General features: G+C 34.0%; 1 protein-coding gene across 1 annotated transcript; it reads right to left on the bottom strand.

The window, feature by feature from the left end:
- Positions 1–13,617: 13,617 nt before the first annotated feature.
- On the bottom strand, positions 13,618–14,535 carry LOC128127262 (uncharacterized). Its single transcript, XM_052765710.1, has one exon. It carries the CDS (start codon positions 14,533–14,535, stop codon positions 13,618–13,620), a length of 918 nt encoding a protein of 305 aa, XP_052621670.1.
- Positions 14,536–21,471: the final 6,936 nt, after the last annotated feature.

The raw sequence follows: 21,471 nt of genomic DNA, 5'->3' as shown, positions 1-21,471 counted from the left end.
TACTTTGTCCCTCCCTCAGCGCCCCCCATGAGCAGACCCAAACTCGAAGAGAATAAAATCAAATTGATTGTAGAGAGACATTGCCTTATCTGAGGAGTACTGTTATTGCGAGAGAGGGAGAAGGACATCGACTTACCTATACCAAAAAACATATATTAATGGAGAAGACGGTAGACTTGTCCATCTTACTTAGTTGAGCAGACCCAAGTTGAAGAGTAGAAGCCTTTGAAGAAAGAACCATGATATCACAAAAACACAAGAAACTAACGTTGGAAATCATTGTAAGTGCGAAAGAACATGTTTTCGAAGGCATTAGCTTCGTCTTAGCAGTGAAACTTAGGTCTACAAATCACATATGCAAAATACCAAGATCATATGCTTTTGTGGCAACAATTATGTGTTGCGCACATCGTGGACTCCACTCAATCCAGGCCGATGGTTCTACGCATGCCCTCTATCGGTAAAGTAGCGTTCTAATTTTTGCAATCAAACACCTTATTATTGCCCTAATTTTGTGTGCTTCATCTTTGAAAGGACTCAAAATGTCGATTCCTTGGATGGTTTGATCCTCCAATGTGTGATCGTGCTACGGCTATCATTCTCGGTCTACTAAAGAGCATGAACAATTTGAAGCTTTCAGTGAAAGAGTTAGAAGATGAAATTCAGAATTTGAGGTTTTACCTTAAGATGACAGTGAAAGAATTAGAAGATGAAGTTTGTAAATTGAAGTTCTACTTGTGGTGCAGTTGGATTTTTTTTCTTGTTTTCTGGATGTGGAATTAGTGATTAGGGTTAAGTTCTACCTATGGTGCTAAGGTTTTTTGGGATCTTATTGTTTTGATGAATAGGCCTTTGTATACTATAATGGTCATTTCATGAACCTTGTACCTCGAATTATAATGTATGGAATATTATCTTATTTAATTGTTGTTATTATGGAGACTATAATAGTAATACAATACAGGAAACGGTATTAAGAAAAGTACAATACCATTTTGGAACTTACTAAGTGCTATTGAATCATAAGATATAATCCAAATAAGTCAATGCAAATTACAATACCATTGCACATAACCAAAAGCAATTGTCATTACAATATCCAAGTGCAACAAAATAGAAGCAACCACATGAGTTTTGGAATTGCAAAATAACTTAACATACTAATAACTATTAAACAAATTAGACCAAAAGATGATTTAACAACTTAACATTACCCTTGACCATTCAAACTACTCTTGACCATGACCCTCATTAGTTCCTCCACCCTCTTGTTGACCTGCACCTTGACCTTTACATGTCCTTTTGTTGTGTCCTTTTTGTTTGCATTTACCACAAGTGACACTCCCAAATTTCCTACTAAGCTTCTCCACTTCTTTGGATCCTTGAGTTTGACTTTGACTTGCTATCACACTTTCAATTTGACTGGACTTTTCCTTTTGGCTCATTCTCTCCTCCATGGACTGTCTTCTTTTCTTCTTTGGCATGTTAGGCATTTTGTGGTATGGGGGTGGGATAATTCTAGTGGGACAATCACTTTTAGGCCACATTGCAGTACCTTTTATAGGTTCAACTTTAAAGTCATACACAACCTTCCAAGTATCCAGTAAATAAACTTTGTGTACCCAAGTTTACAGCTCCCCTACCATTTCCCCATTGTCTGTCATCTCACTCCAAGTGGCTATGGCATGCCTGCAAGGGATTCCTATCAACTCCCACTTCCTACAGGTGCATGTCATCTGGTTAATGTCCACAACATGTTGATCATTCCATGGTCCAGCTACCTGATACTTTCCACCACCATTCCACCTTGCAATATACTCAGCTGCTTGTTGCTCATTCTTCTTTAACAATTTGGTTGCAGTAGGTATGAGAGGACCTTGGCATTTCCTTTGCTCTTTAACCACATTGCAGATCCTCTTCATTAGATATTCCCTTATAAATTCCAAGCATGTAATGATTGGCTTATCCCTTCCTTTCTCCAACTTACCATTCAGAACTTCACACATGTTATTTATAAGCACATCTGAGATGGCCCTACCTGCATAATCCACAATTAAAATCATTGGCCAATAAAAAAATAGTTGCATATCAAGTAATAAGATCAATTTTATTTACCTGTAAAATGCCTTCTTGCCCAATGCATTGGTGGTATTTGATTCAACCAATCATGTGCAGCCATCTCATACTCATCTAACTCCCTCATTGTAGATTGAAATTCTTGAATTGTGGTTGATGTTGCACACCTCCAAATAAACTCCTTGAACTCCCTAACTCTCCACTATTTCCTTATGTTTTCATGGATGTGTCTTAAACAATACCTATGCTCTGCATTTGGAAATAATTATGCAATAGCAGGTATCACACCCTAAAAAGTAAATATAAGATTGAATCAATACATGTTAATTATAATATTGTAAAGGCATTATGCATAAATAAAGAATTACCTTTTGCCTATCACTGATAAATGTGAAGTTAGAATTAGACCCCATCTCTAAATCATCCCCTAGACATTCCAAGAACCATTTCCAACTTGCAATATTTTCAGATTCTACTATGGCATATGCAAGTGGATATATACCATTATTGGAGTCTAAGCTTACAACTATCAATATTTTCCCATGACAATGGCCTTTCATAAAGGTACCATCAAGACCAAGAAGGTCCCTCATACCAGCTTTAAACCCTAACTTCAGTGGCCCTAAACATATGTAAATTCTATTAAACTGCCTAATGGCCAAGTTCGGGTTAGGCTCACTTACAACATTTATCGTCACTATGGTGTTTGGATTGGTGGACTGTAATTCGAGTGCATAATCTCTAAGCAAGTCATACTGCTTTGAGTAGTCCCCAACAACATTCTTTGTAGCCCTTGCCTTAGCCCTAAACATCTTATGCTTTGAAATCCCCACTGAGTATGTCTGCTGAAAGTCTTCTTGTAAGGATTGAATTGGAACCGTGGGGTTTGATTGAACTTGTCTAGTAATATGTTTTGCAAGAAAAGTGGCTATGCAAGCTCGGATTTTCCTTGATTGAAGGCACGTGTGCTTCAGACTGTACGTTTTCACATACCAATTCCCATCCTTCGAAGACCTAGATGCATATAAGTGCCAAGTACAAGTGGTAGCTTTTGAATTTACTGCTCCTCTAACTCTCCGAGCTATCAATATCAATATGACACTTAGTCTGACAGTCCTCTAAAAGTCAACTAAGTCAACTCTGGTCAAGGTCAAAATCCTGGTCAAAGTCAACCTTCCAGGTCAACCCTACTCGCCGAGTCCACCTACTGACTCGCCGAGTTCATATGCTCAGGGTCCTTCTATTCGCGACTCGACTCACCGAGCCAGTCCATGACTCGCCGAGTCCAACGATTACTGAGTCCTGTCCTGACCAACTCGCTGAGTCTCCACCCAACTCACTGATTCGAGTCTCAACTCGAAGGGTTTGGGGTTTCGCGACCTGACTCGCCGAGTCCACGAATAGACTCGCCGAGCCCTAGGCAATCTTCAACCAACTCGTCGAGTTGTTCTTCCAACTCGCCGAGTTCATGCCCAACTTCATCCGACTCGACGAGTTGTTCATCCCACTCGTCGAGTTCCTCCTCATCTTCATGCTACTCGCCGAGTCCACTCGAAGGACTCGCCGAGTCCATTCAGATCTACATACATGCAGATGACTTTTGAGTCATGCATGGACTCCAAACTGTAGATCCACTCTTCTAAAGTCTATTCCTTACGTAAAGTGGCAAACTTTACATGTGGCTAAGTAGGTCTAGGCTCAAAACACTATAAACTAGGGTTTAAGACAAAGGGGCTTAACAATCAACCCAAAAACTGATGCTTTATGATTCTCTAGGCCAAGATACACTTAGATCTGAAGTAGCAACTTTAGATCTGAGCTTCTAACTCGAAATGGGTCTCAATCAACCACAAAACCCCCAAATCTCATAACAAAATAGATCTAGATGCAAAGAAGGGAAAATGGCAGCTTAATACCTCCAAGAAGAACACAAACTGAAGTAGATCTCGGATCTACACCTCTCCTTTGAAGCAACCTTCTTGATCTTCAAGTTCCTTCCACGATTTCCTTCCTCCAAAGCTATTTCTCTCAAATGATGGAGGCTCCCACGAAATCTAGGGTTTATAGGTTCTCTAGGATGATATCGAGGCTGAGGGAGGGACATAACACCCTTTATATAGGATACAACTCCCAGAATTAGGGTTTTCCTCGCACAGACCAGACTCGTCGAGTCTCCTTGGCCGACTCGCCGAGTCGGTCACTTACTCCCCGACCCGGATCCCGCTCGGACTCGCCGAGTCCCTCTTTGGACTCGCCGAGTCGACCCCTAAATTTAGGGTTTTCTTTCCTTTCTTGGTCTTCAAAACTTTGGGTGTTACACTCTCCAATAAAATTATGTCTTCCTAGATTCCAAAAATAATATTACAAAGTTCAATATCATGAAAAAAGATATAAAAATACCCTAACCACATGAGCATACATATGTACTCATTAAGAGATGGTGAGATTTAACAGGCTCAAGGATAATAGGAAGACAAATGAAAACAACAGGGACAAAAACTAGGCAGATCCAAAATGAAGCCCGCTCCAAATGGTTGTTATTCATAAGTATAAAAACTCATCCAAGCTTTGCTTCTTTGACATAACGATATCTATGTAAGTAATGACCCTTGCATCATTAAAACATTTTCACTAACTTAATTCCTTATTTTCATCATAACCTGCTAAAAGTTATTGGGAGTCATACGAAGATTATGAAGTGATATTTACTAGTCATGTTTGGGGAGTTTATGCAGTAGATGTTCTTTTTGTGAGCTTCTATTACAGAGGGATCCAACATCAGGTGTAACTCTTTTTGTTGATGTCATAGCTTAATACACATTAACATATCACATAAACAAACCAATCATGTAACGGGAAATGCAAAACCTAGAAACCAAATATTAGATTGTATAAAAAAATTGGGCTAGACAAATTCAAATGATGACCACTTTTATCAATTTAGGTGAATTATCAGTAGGGACTTGTTCTTATAAGTAATAAAATTAACGTAATATAATTTTTCAATATTGCATGACCATTTTTATCTCTTGCCATCAAATCCTTGATTTCCTTACATGCCAGTGATCCATTATCTGAAAGGAGAAACAAAAAAAACACTCAAGCGAGGAACTTTTCAATAACATAGCATAAATTTTTAGTCAAGAAGTGCAAGCATTACCCTTAATCTGTCTAAAAATGGAAGGAATTGTTAGTTTGAAGTTTGGAGCTTCAATAATAAGCTTGTTATATCTGGCCTTGTCAAATAGAACCACGTTGTTCACCTTCTCCTATGCTTTCCTTTGGTCCACTTGTGTAAAAGAAAATGTTAATAATATTTGACCTAGTTTTACTTTTCTTAATGAACACTCAAAAAGGAATATAACATATATACCAAGTAATAAAAAACGAATACAATTACGTCTGTTAATGACAATTAACAAAGAATACAACATACATCCCAATCAAATACTTCTACTTTGAATCACTACATAAGATGAAGTACGAATGATTCGTAAAACCAAATGTATAACAAAGAAAATTAGCATTCGTCGGCTACTGACATTACATTTACAATGAAATTCATCTCAATTTGGATTTGGAAAGATCAAAATTGGAGGTTTATAATAAAACTATAGAGAAGTTCATTAAAATTATTCGGAAACTCAAATCATGATCTAAAGATTATAATTGAAAGTATATCAAATCATAAGTAAATTACCACAAAAGCTAAGTAGGTAATAATAAATCCAACAAAACTGTAAAATTTCAAACAATAGAAATTCAAGTAAATCGAAAATTGACATTTTTCCGCTTTCCGCTACCAGACTTGGTGGGTTTGATGACTGTGGAGGAGTATTTTTTTTCTTAGGCACTTGATACATTCAAAAAGAAATTTCTAGTTAAGCGAACCCAGGGCTGGGTCCTAAGGATTTAGATATCCTCAAATCCCTTGGACGATCCAGAAAAAATCCCTTATCATTGCTATTATATATATATATATATATATATATATATATATATATATATATATATATATATATATATATATATATATATATACACACACCAAACCTATACATATACATATATATATATTTATAATATAATAAAAAATTGGTCCCAAAAAAAATTAGGCCCTGTGCAATTGTCTACTTTGTCCCTCCCTCAGCGCCCCCCATGAGCAGACCCAAACTCGAAGAGAATAAAATCAAATTGATTGTAGAGAGACATTGCCTTATCTGAGGAGTACTGTTATTACGAGAGAGGGAGAAGGACATCGACTTACCTATACCAAAAAACATATATTAATGGAGAAGACGGTAGACTTGTCCATCTTACTTAGTTGAGCAGACCCAAGTTGAAGAGTAGAAGCCTTTGAAGAAAGAACCATGATATCACAAAAACACAAGAAACTAACGTTTGAAATCATTGTAAGTGCGAAAGAACATGTTTTCGAAGGCATTAGCTTCGTCTTAGCAGTGAAACTTAGGTCTACAAATCACATATGCAAAATACCAAGATCATATGCTTTTGTGGCAACAATTATGTGTTGCGCACATCGTGGACTCCACTCAATCCAGGCCGATGGTTCTACGCATGCCCTCTATCGGTAAAGTAGCGTTCTAATTTTTGCAATCAAACACCTTATTGTTGCCCTAATTTTGTGTGCTTCATCTTTGAAAGGACTCAAAATGTCGATTCCTTGGATGGTTTGATCCTCCAATGTGTGATCGTGCTACGGCTATCATTCCCGGTCTACTGAAGAGCATGAACAATTTGAAGCTTTCAGTGAAACCCAGAGGTTTAGGGAATGAAACCATTGAACACACTCACATCATCTAAAAGTTGTGGACAATCATCAATGATATTGAAAAAGAAGTCTGGTGATCTTCAAAAGGAAAGAGTAGGTATGCATATTGAAAAAGAAGTCACTACATCTTCATTAGAAAAGTATTGTCACATCTGCGTCACATCATCTTCACTACATATTACTATCACATTACTACCACATGGAAATGGTTTCCATTTCACATCATTTATGCTCTTTTTTTAACATTAAATTAAATTATATATATATATATATATATATATATATATATATATATATATATATATATATATATATATATATATATATATATATATATATATATATATATATATATATATATATATATATATATTTTGAGGGTTTAACTTAATTCAAAGATAAATAGAAGGATATAAAAAGATTACGAGACACAATATCAGGACCATAATTGTAACTTCAATTAGAAACAAAATTCGAGAATTCGTTTTGACGTCCATTTCACTTCCAAATGCCCAATTTTGGTTGTCTTCTTGACCCGTTCTCTTAAAAACCCAATGTAGTCGTTACTGAAAATTAAAGCTTCAATCTTTTAGTTTTACACCATTTAATTACATTTAAATAATATCTCCATAATTTTTAAAATTTGAAAGAAACAAATATGATTGGCTATGACAACCCATAATTTACACCTTAGAGCATCCACAGTGGACCTTGCAAAATCCTTGCAAAACCAAATTGAAAGTCACGTTGAATTTGGTCTTTCACAGCTTGAAAGACTTGCAAAAGAAATTTGTGGGCCATTTTAATATTTATTATTATTTTGTTATTTTATTTTAAAAATATTATTTTAATTATAATAATAAAATGTATGTTTATTTATTATTAAGTAAATATTACTCCCTCTGTCCCAATATTATTGTCCACAGACAAAAAACATACAGATTAAGAAAAACATTAATTACCACTAATTTTATATAATAAAATAACAGTTTTGTCCTTACTTTGTATTAATGTTCTATTAAATGCTTAGTTGGTTAAGTAATAATGATTGGGTATTTTGGTAAAAATATTATTTATTTTTAGAAATGGACTATTATTTTTGGACAAACCAAAAAGGAAAGATGAACTTTAATCTTGAGGCGGAGGGAGTATATATATATATATATATATATATATATATATATATATATATATATATATATATATATATATATATATATATATTATTGATGTGGCAGTGGGAACCATTTTTGAAAGATAAGTGTTATTGCACTGATGTGAGTAGTCATTATAAAACTGATATGTCACAGTTGAAATATTAGTGACATTGTATTGATGACCTTAATGTGATGGTGATCACACAATAAACATCTATGCCATATAGGCTTTTACACGTCAAAAATAATGTCATAACCGATGGCCTAACCCTACATATTATCAAGCTTGTTTTCATGATGCCCTACATATTACCAACATGTGACTTCTTTTCATAATGCTAAATTCAATGTATAAAGAATCAAAGATAGGACTAGTTGTGAAAAGTTTTTCACAAAAGTATTTCCATCATAAAGAGTAGTCATATCTTGAAAACTTGTAATAATAGATAATTATTTCAAAGTATAGCTTGTTGTAGTGACAAAAAGCAAATACGTATCAAATGTGTCATCAAGGAAAATTCAATCACTATACACAATGTATTTATTTATTATTATTTTTTTAAAAGTTGATAAGACGTAAAGTAATTGGTATGTAATCGAAAGTTTTCATCTGAACGAGACGAGAAGAAATCTGTACATGTTACGGAAATTTTTTTCATCAAATATTAGATAATGTTTCGAAATACTATAATAGTGTTAAATATAATTAAATGCAAAAAGTTCCTGTTATAAAACTCATTACTTTGTCCATATCTTAGACTACATTTATCCATGACCTTAGGCTAAGGGTGTGGTGGTTGTTTTGTAGTGGTAAAAATGTGACATAATATTTTATTATATTTGCTATAATTTGTCTATAAGTAAGGTGTGATGATATTTTTATCTTTCAAATAAATAAATAAATAAAAACTTAAATTTGCAATGACTCGTCAATATTTAGAATGGAAAAAAACATTCAAACTAAGGGTGAACATTTGGACCGGAACGTATCAACTTTTGGACCGAACTGGTTTCGGAGAATATTTTGGATCGTGGACTGGACTGGATGAGACTTACTAGGTCCAGGTCCAGGTTTTCTTGTTCTCGGACCCGTTTGGATCTGTATAACTTTACATGCATACGATTCAACTTGTTAAAACGTATTTTTAGGTTTGATACAACTTATTAAAATAAATATGTTATTGGGTTTGATACGTTACAACTTGTTAAAATGAATAAATTTTTGGGTTTGATACGGTACAACTCATAAAAATGAATATGTATCCGCCTCTTGTGCCATTTAGACCGGTCAAACTTTAATTGTTTATACTTTATACCATTTGTTTGAATGATTGTAACTTATTGAGTATAACACCAAAAACAACAAAATTATAGTCTAAATTCATCTACAAACTCTAACTTACGCGTTGGAGAAAACCGCACGTCAGTCCGACTTAAAACGAATGAGATATGCTTGTTTAATGAATTTCTTAGAATACAAAAGTTATAAATTTCTTGATGAAAAGTTGAAATATTTTAGCTTTGATATATCATATTTAAAGGATTGTAACTCACTGAATATAACATCAAAAACAACAAAATTATAGCTAAAAAACATCTACAAACTCTAAATTACATGTTGGAAAAAACTGTATGTCAATACGACTTAAAACGAATGAGATATGATCGTTTAAAGAATTTCACGAATACAAAAGTTTAAATTTCATCATGAAAAGCTGAACTATTTTAGCTTTAATATCTCGTCTTTGAAGGATTGTAACTCATCAAATATAACACCAAAAAAACAAAAAACAAAATTATAGTTTAAAAATCATCTACAAACTCTAAATTACGTGTTCAAAAAAATCGCATGTCAATCCGACTTAAAACGAATGAGATATATACTTGTTTAAATTTTTTTAGAGAATACAAAAGTTTAAATTTTTTTATGGAAAGCTGCAATATTTCACCTTTGATATCTCATCTTTAAAAGATTGTAACTCATCCAATATAACACTCAAAACAACAAAATTATAGTATAAAATTATCTACAAGATCTAAATTAAACAATGGAGAAAATCGTATGTCAATACGACTTAAAACGAATGATATATGCTTATTTAAAGAATTTTACAAAATATAATTTTTTTTAAATAAGTTGGTCCAAAACTGGTTTTTACCCGGAACCGGCCGGACCGGACAGGTAAAAAGCCGGACCGATTTTGCTCAAATCATAGAATCGAGAATTGGCCCAGGGTCCAAAAAACAGTCCGAGTCGGTTTGGTCCTATCCGATTCATCGGTCCGGTCCGGTCCACAAATCCAAATGGTTACCCTTGATCCAAACATTCATAATTTGTCATCAGTAAAAGTTTACCATTGAGATTTACCACTGACAAAAAAAATTGTCAACGGGGGCGGTGTTCACAGCCACCAAAACTGAGACATAAGATTTGCAATCGGTAAAAGCCCTCCTACGTTGATTAGTCTTTGGTTAGTTTTTAGTTATTAACTAGGATCTTACCCGCCGCGCGTTGTGGCGGCAGTAATATATGTAAGAAATAAAATGTAAGGTAAGTATGTACGATTGTTAATAATATGCTGAATATATACAAAAACTTAGTTAGCGGAGGTATTACATTTGTCGATTGCAATTCCAGGATGTAGTTATCCTAACTTTTTATATACAAAAGTTACTACTTTCATTTTTTACATACAAAAGGTGCTGCCTCTTTTCATTTTTTAACCTCTAGCGTTTTACGACTGAGGAGCACATATCCATCCTGTATTGCTTCTCCCTACAAAACTGCCTCCTTTGGTATGCCTCAAAAAATTTGATATCCTATCTATCACCTTTTCTTTTGTTTATGCACAGCCTCATCTTCTATACATACGTGAAAGGTATTTTCAGTAAGTGTTTTATGTAGTGTGAAGTAGAAAGCTATAAAATAAGCATATATACCTTGCAAAACATGCACTTGTTTTTTTGCTGTTGATTTGGGATTCGGTGTGACAGGTTCGAGTGTTGGTTGTGGTATAGCTTTGTTAATTGCCATTGTGCCATCTCTTTTCATAGCAATCTCGAAGATTCTTCTTTTACCTCGGATATGAAGTATTTCCAGAGGAACGGTGTCGGGATCTGAATATCCATGTGTGATGACCATGTCTTGACAATTTTTGTAAAGCATTTGTGTCATGGCTTCATTGAAGAATATAGCATTTGCATCCGAACTTTCATCAGCAATTACTGCATTCACACAGTACCTGATGATTTTAAGACTTCAATTGTTACAATTGTGTGTGTTGTTAGTAAAAAGTACAATTTAAAAATATTTTTTCATGTTGGAATGGAATTTACATGAAAAGTGGTTCGGGAACATAGCCGTGGTCTTCACAAATGAATCGTGGGGTTGCAGCTTTTTGTAGGAATAACTTCTTTGGACAACGTGGACATGTAACATAATACCACCTACGGTGCGATGTGATTTCAGTTACGGTTGTTGTGCAAGTAAACCTAGTTTGATGCATTTAATAAACATGTTTTATTCAAAATATTGGAGTAATGAAGTGTTAGGTTGTAAAAAAATAGTAATAAATCAACTTATACCGTTAGATCTTCGTTAAACTTGTTTAGTATTTCATGAATGGGAAGCATTAGTTGACTCTGTTGTATATTCGGCTGTTTCAGTTGATTGAATATGGAATTAAAGAGAGACATATTTTATGTTGGTCAAATATGTTCTTTTATATTTTGTGGTTGCATGATATTTAAATTTTATTTAGGTAAAAGATATGTGTTTACCTTTCAATGGAACTTTGTAAATTTGGGATTGGTGGGTTCAGAACTGCAGATGTTGCCTCTGTGGATTCCAATTGCAAGTTATCTGTTAGAAGCAATTGCTTAAAGTAAGGAAATGTAATTGTTTGTTGAGGAAAGTAAAATAAGGAAAAACAATTGTTATGTACTTTGATATTCTGTTACCAATGTAGCGGTAACTGTTAGGAGTTTTCCGAAAGCTTCATCTTTTTTATATGGGAAAACTGTTTGATCCCAGAAAGTGATTTCTATAATTTTTTCCCTGTTGTAAGATATGAAGTTATATAAGTGAATTTGTTAATATCATTTTCGTTTGGTATACTGCAATTGGAGGTTACTGACCACTGGTCTTTTATTTTTACTTTTTTGATTTCCTTTCCTGATCGGATTAATGGAGGGGACACTGTCTCAACACGACCTATATAATCTGTATATAAACAAATGATTTTGACATTAATTGTTATTAGTATTTGTGTGACAAATGAAATTAAGGTAGAGCATGAGTACATGTTGTTACCAACCAATGGTTGTGGGTGTATTTTTCTGATAGGAAGCATCTCATATGTAGCAAAATCATAGAAGTAGTAGGGGATGTCTGGGTCACAGAGAGGTTCAAAATCAGTTGTGTCGCCAAGACGTATAGACGCTTCATGTTGGACAACTCTTCTGAAACCTCGGGCTGGGATCGCTAGGTATCCGGTTACAGAATAGCATAGGTTCTCTTTCACTTCCGAGTTCAAAGTCGGCTCTTTATTTGGGTCTGCAATTGCCACTATGGCGTCTCCCTGTAATAGATTCATAGTAAACTTGGTACATGTATTTTATATATATATATATATATATATATATATATATATATATATATATATATATATATATATATATATATATATATATATATATATATATATATATATATATATATATATATATATATATATATATATATATATATATATATATATAATGGGATATTTACATGTCTGTCTACAAACAGGTAACATAATTCTTTGTCTCCTATGCGTGCTTTCCACTTTTTGATAACCCTGATTTGCAGTGGTATTGGTTCTTCGTTGGGTTTGACGTCTGCTATCCAATACATTTTACACTGCACGAAACACATGGTGCAACATTAATAATGATCTTTTAATCAAATGGTTATGATGTAAAAGTAAATAACAACAAATGTTGATATAGATATGATAAAAAAAAAAAAAAAGCAAAGTGCTTATATGTGGCTGTAAATAGAAAATAGAGCAAAAAGTAGTGATCAGTAGGAAACAATAATATTATTGTATTAAATATATTAAGTTCACTACAATTAGAAAGATACATTATCAATGGAAAACTGTAAGTAGCATAAAACGGATATTTAGCAATGTTTATTCCCCATGAAATGCTTTATTTTATTAAATAATAAGTCCTTATTCTTAAGAACCATCGGCATCAAGTTTTGAATCTGTCAATAACAGTTGACAATTGTAAATGTATGCTTCCAGTTTGCTTTATTATGTTTAGTGCTCTGAAAAAAGATCTACATGGATAGGTTAGTAAGATTTGGGATTATCTGTCATGGAAAAGGTTAAAGTTTCACATACCTGAAAGATTCGGTAGGATAATCAACTTTTCAATTGTAAGGCATAGTCATAGTATAATAAAAAGAGTAGAATAAGAAGCCAAAATTATGAAGTAGGACCAAAATTGGAAGCGTGAACTTGTGAAAGCAAGAAAATGGTGAAAAAAGGAGTACTGAAGAAAGGTGAAGATGATAGACATAAGTTATGGTATAGAGGTAGTTTAATTATGGTTAAAAGTACTATCAATTTCTGACAAAAAGTCTGAATAAACTATGTTTCTGGTTAAGTTTGCAGGCTCATTTGGCTGTGGAATAGTTAGAACTTTGAGAGATTGTGGAGATGTTGCTCTTGATAGTGCTACGTAGAGTTGACCATGGCCAAAAATAGGTTGTGGAAGATAGATGCCAATTTTTTTTAGCGATTGACCTTGACTCTTGTTTATTGTCATTGCGTAGAAAAGTTTTATTGGGAATTGTTTCCTTTTGAAGGTAAACAGAAGTTCATTATCTGTATGTGTTAAACTGATGCGAGGTATATAAACTCGATGTCCTATGGTTGTTCTAGTCATTATTTGTGCCTCAATGACTCTTGATAAAAGATGTGTAATTATAAATTGTGTTCCATTGCATAGGCCAGAAGTTGGACTGATGTTACGCATAAGTATTATGGGAGCATTGATCTTTAATTCCAGTTGATGCGGTGGAATACCATTGAAGTTTAGCATGTCTAAGTATTCAGGTGGATAGAGCAAACCGGGATCACCATGGCAGCCGGCATTTGGGATTATTGAGTCTGTACTTAGGTAAGTTTTGCTGTTTCCAGGAGTCTTCTTTAGAATCATCATATTTATTTCATGTGTAGTTTCATTTTTTAGACATATTATTGCTTTTTCAGAAAGATTTAGTACCATTGGGTTTTGAAGAGTAAAATTGTCATAAATGAATCCGATTAGTTCTTCGATAGCTGAAACATGTGATTGTATGATGTATTGTGATGGTATTTCGATTTTCTTGGCATTACATGGACCGTTAGTCTCAGGGATGCCTAATTCTCCATTGCCAACAACAAGTAACCATTGTGAGAACGTTTCCACGTCCTGCTTAGTTGTGTTATCCATGTCAGGTCTTCGTAAGCGCATGTTTTCAGTTAATTTGTAAACTTTGAAATATTTCCATAATTGTGATCTCGGCAGTGAAGAGTTTAGGATTTATGTTTTTGACACTTTACGTTTAACAGGTAGGGTTTAGCGGAAATCCCCTCCTAGAAGTATTGATTTGCGACCGAATGGCTGATTAGTAAAACCCGTTAGATCTTTGAGGCTTTTGTCTAATGATTCGAAACACCTACGATCATTCATTGGCGCTTCGTACCATACTATGAGTGTTGTTTCTATTAGTAGTTGGGCAAGTTGTGTGTTTTTGTTTATATTGCACAACGAAGTATCAATAAGATCTAACCATATTTTGAAATGTGAATGAGCAGTTCTACCACAAGGGAGTAATAATGATGCAACACTCGATGCATCAACTGCTAGAACAATTTTCCCTTTAGAACGTAGGGCAGAAATTATTGTTGTCCATAGAAAGGTTTTTCCAGTGCCACCGTGTCCATATACAAAGGCTAAAACTTGTTCGTTCCTTGTCAAACTCGTAATGACATATTCATATATAAGCTTTTGTTCTGGGTGAAGAGTAGCACGGTATGATTCATGGTCTTCTATTAGTTTTTTCCTGTCAAAATTTTTCTCTTCCATGAGGAGTCTATTTGTTAAAGCTACAAGCATTTCTGCTTTTGGCATGGGTAACCCGAATGCTGTCAGTGAAGTAGCTGACGTTCCTGAACGTAACAATAATTCAATTTCATATAGAACGTATTGCATTTAGTTCTCATCATTGACTATGTGTTGTGTATACGATGCGTCGCTCTCAAATTTCTTCCATTGTTGTTCAAAAAGTCTTTTGGGATTTGAGATCTCACAAAATAAAAGCATATGTGTAAACAAAGATATTAAATCAGTAGCAGTTGCCCATGCAACAACCTCTTCAATTGCATTGAACCATTCATTGTCATCTCCAAGTAAGCCAAGCTTCTCACACGCACTTTGAAATGTCAGAAATAATTCACCACCTATGGTTTTTATGTCTTCGAAGGAACGACAACCTTTTTGATGTAACAACATTATTCATGGACATATATTAGTCGACCTACAGCTGGTGTTCTCTCTGTGACTCTATGTTTCCAATGTTTTCTGTTATTTAGCCACCGGTAGTCAGAAATGTAATCAATATAGCGTAGATGGTGTCCGTTGGCATCAATATTATTATTTGCAAGCCATTTTGTTAAAGTAGTGGCTTTTGCATATTCATTCGAGACAACGCTTTCAAGTTGTTCATTATCTCTAAATGTGATATGTTTCATGTTTTCCAAATGAATAGCAAGGACCTTAAATAAACAATGTGGATAATCAGGTAATGTTGTTGAATGTGTAACTATTCCTTATGGTTTGGAAAAAATTACCTGTACGGGACGATTTCGGTAATGTGTTAAGAAATTAAAAATTCTCCATGCCGCCTCATGAGGACAAATGAATCTACTATCTACAAAGTTTTTAATTTCGTCAATTTCAGCAGGAGTATTTGCATCAGTATCAGCAACAGTCGAGGGATTTTTTTAATAGCAAATTTTATACGGTCTGCTCCTTTTGATATGTATTTGAACAGGTATTTTATTAACATATTCCACCCACAATATTCAATGTTTATATGGGCATGAAAATGCAGGAACAAAGCCCGATTGTAGGGAACAACGTAACTATTATCTAAGAGAATTCCATTCTTTTGGACAAAGTGAGAAGTTTGACATCTCTTGTAACGTGCGTAACCATTTTTGTCAAATGTAGATACCATTTGATATTCCTTAGGGAATTTTTAGAGTAGGACGATCCTTTAGACATACATGGAGCCTTACTGTTAGCGATTCCACAAGGCCCATGCATCATAGATTCAGTTACTATCCTATACAGAACTGGTTTGGTAATTGGATCTGGAATCTCGGTAGATATGTAAGCTTCGAGTTGGCTGGCGTCCTTTATCTTGTCAGGGTGATCGATCCATAATAAGAGATGGTAGTGAGGGAGACCTCTCTTTTGAAACTCTATCGTGTATAGATCTACATTACCAAAAAAGGAAATTTGTCTTTGAAAAAGGAAAAGTTGGTCTCAATTGAAGCATTAGGGTAATTTGGTAAGTAATAAATAGATGACCTGCTAAAACTTTTCCAAACGGCTTTTGCGTCTTAAGAAACTTAGTAAAGAAAAGTAGTTTCATGTGAAACACCCTTGCTATAACAACGGGACGATCTTCAGCTTTTAACGCGTGAAATCTATCCATGTATCTAACAATTTCTGGCCATTTAAAATTACATGTAAATGTAATGAAATACTGTGGATTTCCATGATATTGCCAATGCATCTTGGTAATGTTTATACATATGGCGAGGACCGCCAGTAAATGTTGACAGCAAAAAAGTTCGTTTGCCTATGTCTTTCCCTTTAATATCACCACACATGACCGAGTCATGTATACCTTGAAGGAATTCATTCCGAAGGGCATTCTGATTATATCGTAGGTAATTAAGTCTATCTTGTTCTATGCTTGCATACGCATCAACCATGTATTGTTGAAAGAGACGACCACCTCTTAGAAGCAAAGTATACATATTTAGTCGATTGTGTAATTGGTAGCTGTAGAACATATTCATTGTCATTTTCCTATCGGTCTCTTGTTCGTCAACAGTTAAGCGTAGCTTATTAGACCAGCCACTTTCACCATGAATAAACAATAGAGGATATTGCAAAGGGCATGTACAAAGGATGTAGAGTGTTTGTTCGTTGAGGCCCATTAACCCTATGTCGTATGACAATGTCGTAACCATCAGAATCAGAATCTAAGTCAGTCAAAATAGCACCTATACAACCCGGAGTAGGATTACCATAACATGACGAGTTATAGGAACTATATAAATGAATTGAAAAGTTAGGTATATCAGAAGACTGACAGAGGTCACATGCGTTCCTAAAAAGCCTAACCAATTTATTAGTTTTGTCAAGAGTCTAAATGAGTACAGTGACAATGTCGGATTTTAAGGGTATTCGATTTTCATTAGGAAAGCAGGTCATCCTATTAAACACCTTGTTTTCAGTGTCGTATACATACATTTGCAAGAACCGGGGGCGTTCATTAGGTGGAGGACTATACGAACCGAGTCGATGATAAACCTTACCTTCAATTTTGAAAACGTATGGACCAGAGCCAATGTTTAAAGATTCGTCTACTTTTCCACCAAAAGATGTCATCGCAAACATATTGTTATAAGCCCTTATATTGGCAAGAAATTGAAATTGATCGAATAAAGTTACCAATGACAAAGGAGGAATCCTAGAAATAAGAAGTTTAACCTGGCCGTTTTTGCAACAATGATTATAATGTGCTTGATTAGATGACATTGCACTAACACGCTTATCATACCAAAATAATGCATACCAATGGTCACATACACAGGTACAATCACCATTGTCTATATACAAAGAATTAGTAGTTTGGCTACTAGACAATGCAATATGTTCATTAGGTGTTTGACGTTTCTTTCGTGATGAAGGCATAGGTAAAATAGTTATGGAAAGAAAGTGTTTGTGTAAATGAAATTAGATTAAGGCGGTAATAGGGGTGTTTACAGGGCGGTTCGGATCAGATAATAATAAAACTGTGAACCGTAAGAACGGGGCGAGTATCTTGCTAGCACTAACCGTAACCGAACCGAATTGCTAAAAAAACCAAACCGAACAGAACCGTATAAAGGCGGGTAACCACGGTTGGGTTCACGGGTATCCGTTAAATATAAAAAATAATAATCAATCAAAACTACAAACTCCATTTCAACAATTCTTTTTTCTGAAAATAAAGCCAATTCTTTAATTATAAATAATAAATACTTTTAAAATTATAAAACCAATCATCAGTTCTGGATTTAGGTAGACACAATGGTGCAAACTAATATAAATTCTTTGATATAATGATATTCAATATTTATTATTTGTTGTTTTTTTACATGTGGCCTCAAAATATTTATCAGTTCTTGGATGTTCAAATTACAATCAAAATATAACCAATTCTAAATTCTCGGTTTACACATGAAAAATATAGTATAACCAATTCTAAATTCTTGGATGTTCAAATTTCAATCAAATATATAAATCTAACCAATTGTAATTTTTTGGTTTACACATGAAAAATATAGTATAATTTAATTTCTCGGCTTAACCAATTCTAATTTCTTGGTTTTTGCATACTGTTTAGTGATCGAAGGGTTTATAATCGTTACTAAATTGTCATGTAAAATAAATAATGTTCTTAAAGGACATATATATATATATATATATATATATATATATATATATATATATATATATATATATATATATATATCGGTTCGGTTCGGGTAACCGCCGATATTGAAATATCTAAACCGAAACCGACCCGTAGGTACCCGGTTTTTTCGGTTTCGGTTTATTTCCGTTTCGGTTTTTTCCGGTTTCGGTTTTTTTCGGTTTCGGATTGACCGGATCGGCTCGGTTTTTCGGTTTTTTTGCACACCCCTAGGCAGTAACATATGATAATGTAAAAAACAAAGATAACGGAAAACACAAAATATAAAGCTTTAAGCAAATGGCTAACTACACCATAGAGTAAGAGGTAGCCAATGTACTTGTGGAAAACGAAATAGCAAAATCAAAAATAGAGAAGCATATTATGAGTATTTACATTAAGAATGTTAGGAATCTGAATAAACTCATTTTATTAGATGGTCTGTAAAGGAAAATATCCATTTTAGTTTCTTAGTTTTTTTAATGTATCATGCAATTTGGTAAACAATTTTTTTTATCACGTTTTGTTGAATGAAAGAAGCTATGAACAATGTTTCATGTAAGTTTTGTAAACAAAGGACATAAGATGAAGTTGAATACATAGTATTTTCACTCTTTATAAGGGAAAAAAAGGTTTTTCAGATCAAACAGAAAAGCATCATAAATAAATTTTATTAGATGGTATGTAAATAAAAATGTCCATGCCAGTTTCCTATTTTTTGTAGTGTAGCATGCAATTGGGTGAACAATTTTTTATCAACTTTTGTTGAATCAAATAAGCTACAGAGAAAGTTTCATGTAAATTTTGTTGACAAAAGAGATAAGATGAAATTGAGTAGACAACATTTTCAATCTTTATAGGGAAGAAAAAGGGTTTTATTAAATGAAACAGAAAAATATTTGAAGTTTATTTTATTAAACGATCTGTAAAAAAAAAGTATTTGGTTTTTTTATAAAGAAAGGACATATGATGAAATTAAATAAATAGTATTTAACTCATCACACCTTTTAGTACTCAACTAAACCAGAAACTAATCGTAAATGTGAATTTGAATCTAATGAATATTGGGGTTTTTGTAATTAGCAGTGTATATAGTTGTGATTAGAGTAAATTATAGGTAATTACTCTGATCATAATTATAAACCCCTAATTACAGCTTCTCATTTCAAAGAATTATATACTTTTATAGAATCTCATATTAATAAATTGGGATTATTTGTACTGGTCCATTGATGCACCTCAATTCTCATAACTTTTTTCCTAGAAAAAAAAAAAGAGGAAAAGTAAACCATTACCTTTTTGGCTGAATGATATGTTATTCTTACATATGATATTAAAAAAGAAGACTAAAAGTACATATTTCAATTGCTGTAATATGATTTAATTACTGTAGACTAATATTTGTAGATTAATATGATGAATCTTCATTTGATATAATTAAAATTTGTAAGTGATTTACACATTAAAGCATATAAACCATTTGTGGTAAATGTTTGGGGGTGATTAAAGGTGGCAGTTGTCTGCTTCTGAGAAAAAGACACTGCCTGGTAAAGCCAACCTTGGTTTGGTCTTTACAACACCGCTTTAAAATTTACATTTCTTTTGCTCTTACACTTTTCTTTTTTAACCTTATACTACAAATGAGTAGCTGTTAAAAATATCTTAAAATATAGCTTTGGATAGTAGCCTTTATGGAAATTCATTGTTAAAGGAATACGAAATAGAGAAGCAAGTAACCCTAATTTTCAAATGTACTGAAACTTTAGTTCATGAACGTAATCAGGAAGGCTGAAAGTCAAACAACATCAGAGAATAATAAAAATTGCACAACAGGCAGTAGTAATTCGGAATTTGAAAAAAAGTTGGAAGCGAGAAATTGTGAAGGTAGAAAAAGGTCAGGAAGAGAAGGTTGAGTAACGAAGAGAAGTAAAGACGATGTACATAAGCGTAAAAAGATATTAAAGGAAACAAACAATTTTTTTACCTGGCCAACTGGTGTTTGTGTGAGGAAGAGGGCAGAGGAAGGATACTTGCAGCAGTTTTGCCAAGTCTGGAAGAATGTGATAGAAATAAGACAAAATTGCAAAAATGGTCCTTGTGGTTTGCCGATTTCTCTTGGTAAGGTCCAAAAAAAAGTTTGCTAGCAAAAAACGTCCTTATATGATGTTTGAGCTGTGGATTTGGTCCCTGCCTCTAACTGTCGTTAGAGGCATTCTGTTTTCTTCCCCACGTGCCATGCACACGAGAGTATTTTTGTCCTTTCATTTATGGGACCAAAATTGCAATCTAATTTCTCTATTTAACCTCGACTTAAACCCATCTTACCCAACGGCTCTCTCTGCGAAAATGGTAACGATCATATGCTTTTGTGGCAACAATTATGTGTTGCGCACATCGTGGACTCCACTCAATCCAGGCCGATGGTTCTACGCATGCCCTCTACCGGTAAAGTAGCGTTCTAATTTTTGCAATCAAACACCTTATTGTTGCCCTAATTTTGTGTGCTTCATCTTTGAAAGGACTCAAAATGTCGATTCCTTGGATGGTTTGATCCTCCAATGTGTGATCGTGCTACGGCTATCATTCCCGGTCTACTGAAGAGCATGAACAATTTGAAGCTTTCAGTGAAAGAGTTAGAAGATGAAATTCAG

The sequence above is a fragment of the Lactuca sativa genome, chromosome 7 (genome assembly GCF_002870075.4).
Source record: "Lactuca sativa cultivar Salinas chromosome 7, Lsat_Salinas_v11, whole genome shotgun sequence".
Classification (NCBI taxonomy): Eukaryota; Viridiplantae; Streptophyta; class Magnoliopsida; order Asterales; family Asteraceae; genus Lactuca; species Lactuca sativa.
This window is presented reverse-complemented; position numbering and strand designations above follow the sequence as displayed.